The sequence below is a fragment of the Petaurus breviceps genome, unplaced genomic scaffold, assembly GCF_028583685.1.
Source record: "Petaurus breviceps papuanus isolate PSGF00001 unplaced genomic scaffold, PetGlider_PUasm1.0 90897, whole genome shotgun sequence".
NCBI classification, from domain to species: domain Eukaryota; kingdom Metazoa; phylum Chordata; class Mammalia; order Diprotodontia; family Petauridae; genus Petaurus; species Petaurus breviceps.
In genome coordinates, this window is record NW_027187374.1 from 3,749,197 (window position 1) to 3,750,430 (window position 1,234).

The window sequence follows — 1,234 nt, forward strand, 5'->3', positions numbered from 1 at the left end:
GAAAATCCCCAGAAATATGACAGCCAAATTCCAGAGCACCTAGGTCAAGGAAAAAAATATTGCAAGTATCCAGAAACAAACAAATCAAATATCAAGGAGACATAGTCAGGATAACACAAGATTTAGTGGTTTCTACATTAAAGGATAAGAGCACTTGGAATATGATATTCCAGAGGGCAAAAGAGGAAGGATTACAACCAAGAGTCACCTTCCCAGCAAAACTTAGTATAATCCTCCCTCTCCCAGCTCCAGCCCCAGTGCTGATAACATGGCTAAATGTACCAAGAAGGTCGGAATTGTTGGTAAATATGGAACACATTATGGTGCATCCCTCAGGAAAATGGTGAAGAAAATTGAAATTGGCCAGCATGTCAAGTATACCTGCTCCTTCTGTGGCAAGACCAAAATGAAGAGACAGGCTGTGGGTATCTGGCACTGTGGATCCTGTATGAAAACAGTAGCTGGTGGTGCATGGACCTACAATACCACCTCGGCAGTCACAGTCAAATCTGCCATAAGAAGACTGAAGGAGTTGAAAGACCAGTAAAATCTTATCAAATATCTGTAGCCCATAGTCCAACAATAAATGGGTTAATTTATTGAAAAAAAAAACTTAGTATAATCCTTCAATGAAATTGAGGACTTTCAAGCATTCCTGGTGAAAAGACCAGAGTTTAATAGAAAGTCTGACTTTCAAATACAAGACTCAAGAGATGCATAAAAAAGTAAAAAGGAAAGAAAAATCATAAGGAATTCAATAATGTTATTTACATTCCCAAATGGGAAAATGATTCTTGTAACTCCTAAAATCTTCCTTATTATTAGGGCCATTAGAAGGAGTCTACATAAAAAGAGGGTGTGGGTGTGATTTGAATATGATGAAATGATTATCTAAAAAAATAAAATTAATGGGTGAGAAAGAAAAATGCCCTGGTAGAGGGGAAAAGGGAGAGGTAGAATGGGTAAATTATCTGACATAAAAGAGGCACAAATGAGATTTTATATTGTAGGGAAAGATAGGGGAAATGAGGTAGGGGAGCAAGTGAACCTTACTCTCATCACTATTGACTTAAAGAGGGAATAACATGCACATTTAATTGGGTGTAAAAATCTATCATACCATAAAGAAAAGTAAGAGCAGAAGCAGATAAAGAAGTGGGGAGGTCTCATAGAAGGGAGGAGGGGATGGGGGGGGGGGGAAGTCAGAAGCAAAACACTTTTGAGAATGGACAGG

General features: G+C 38.3%; 1 protein-coding gene across 1 annotated transcript; it reads left to right on the forward strand.

Annotated features, from left to right (window-relative positions):
- Nucleotides 1-242: 242 nt before the first annotated feature.
- On the forward strand, nucleotides 243-612 carry LOC138151320 (large ribosomal subunit protein eL43-like). Its single transcript, XM_069074793.1, has one exon. The coding sequence runs from the start codon at nucleotides 269-271 to the stop codon at nucleotides 545-547; it is 279 nt and encodes a 92-aa protein (XP_068930894.1). The 5' UTR covers nucleotides 243-268; the 3' UTR covers nucleotides 548-612.
- Nucleotides 613-1,234: the final 622 nt, after the last annotated feature.

Coding starts and splice junctions, on each gene's coding strand:
- LOC138151320 (XM_069074793.1), top strand. CDS start 269: ATGGCTAAATGTACCAAGAAGGTCGGAATTGTTGGTAAATATGGAACA.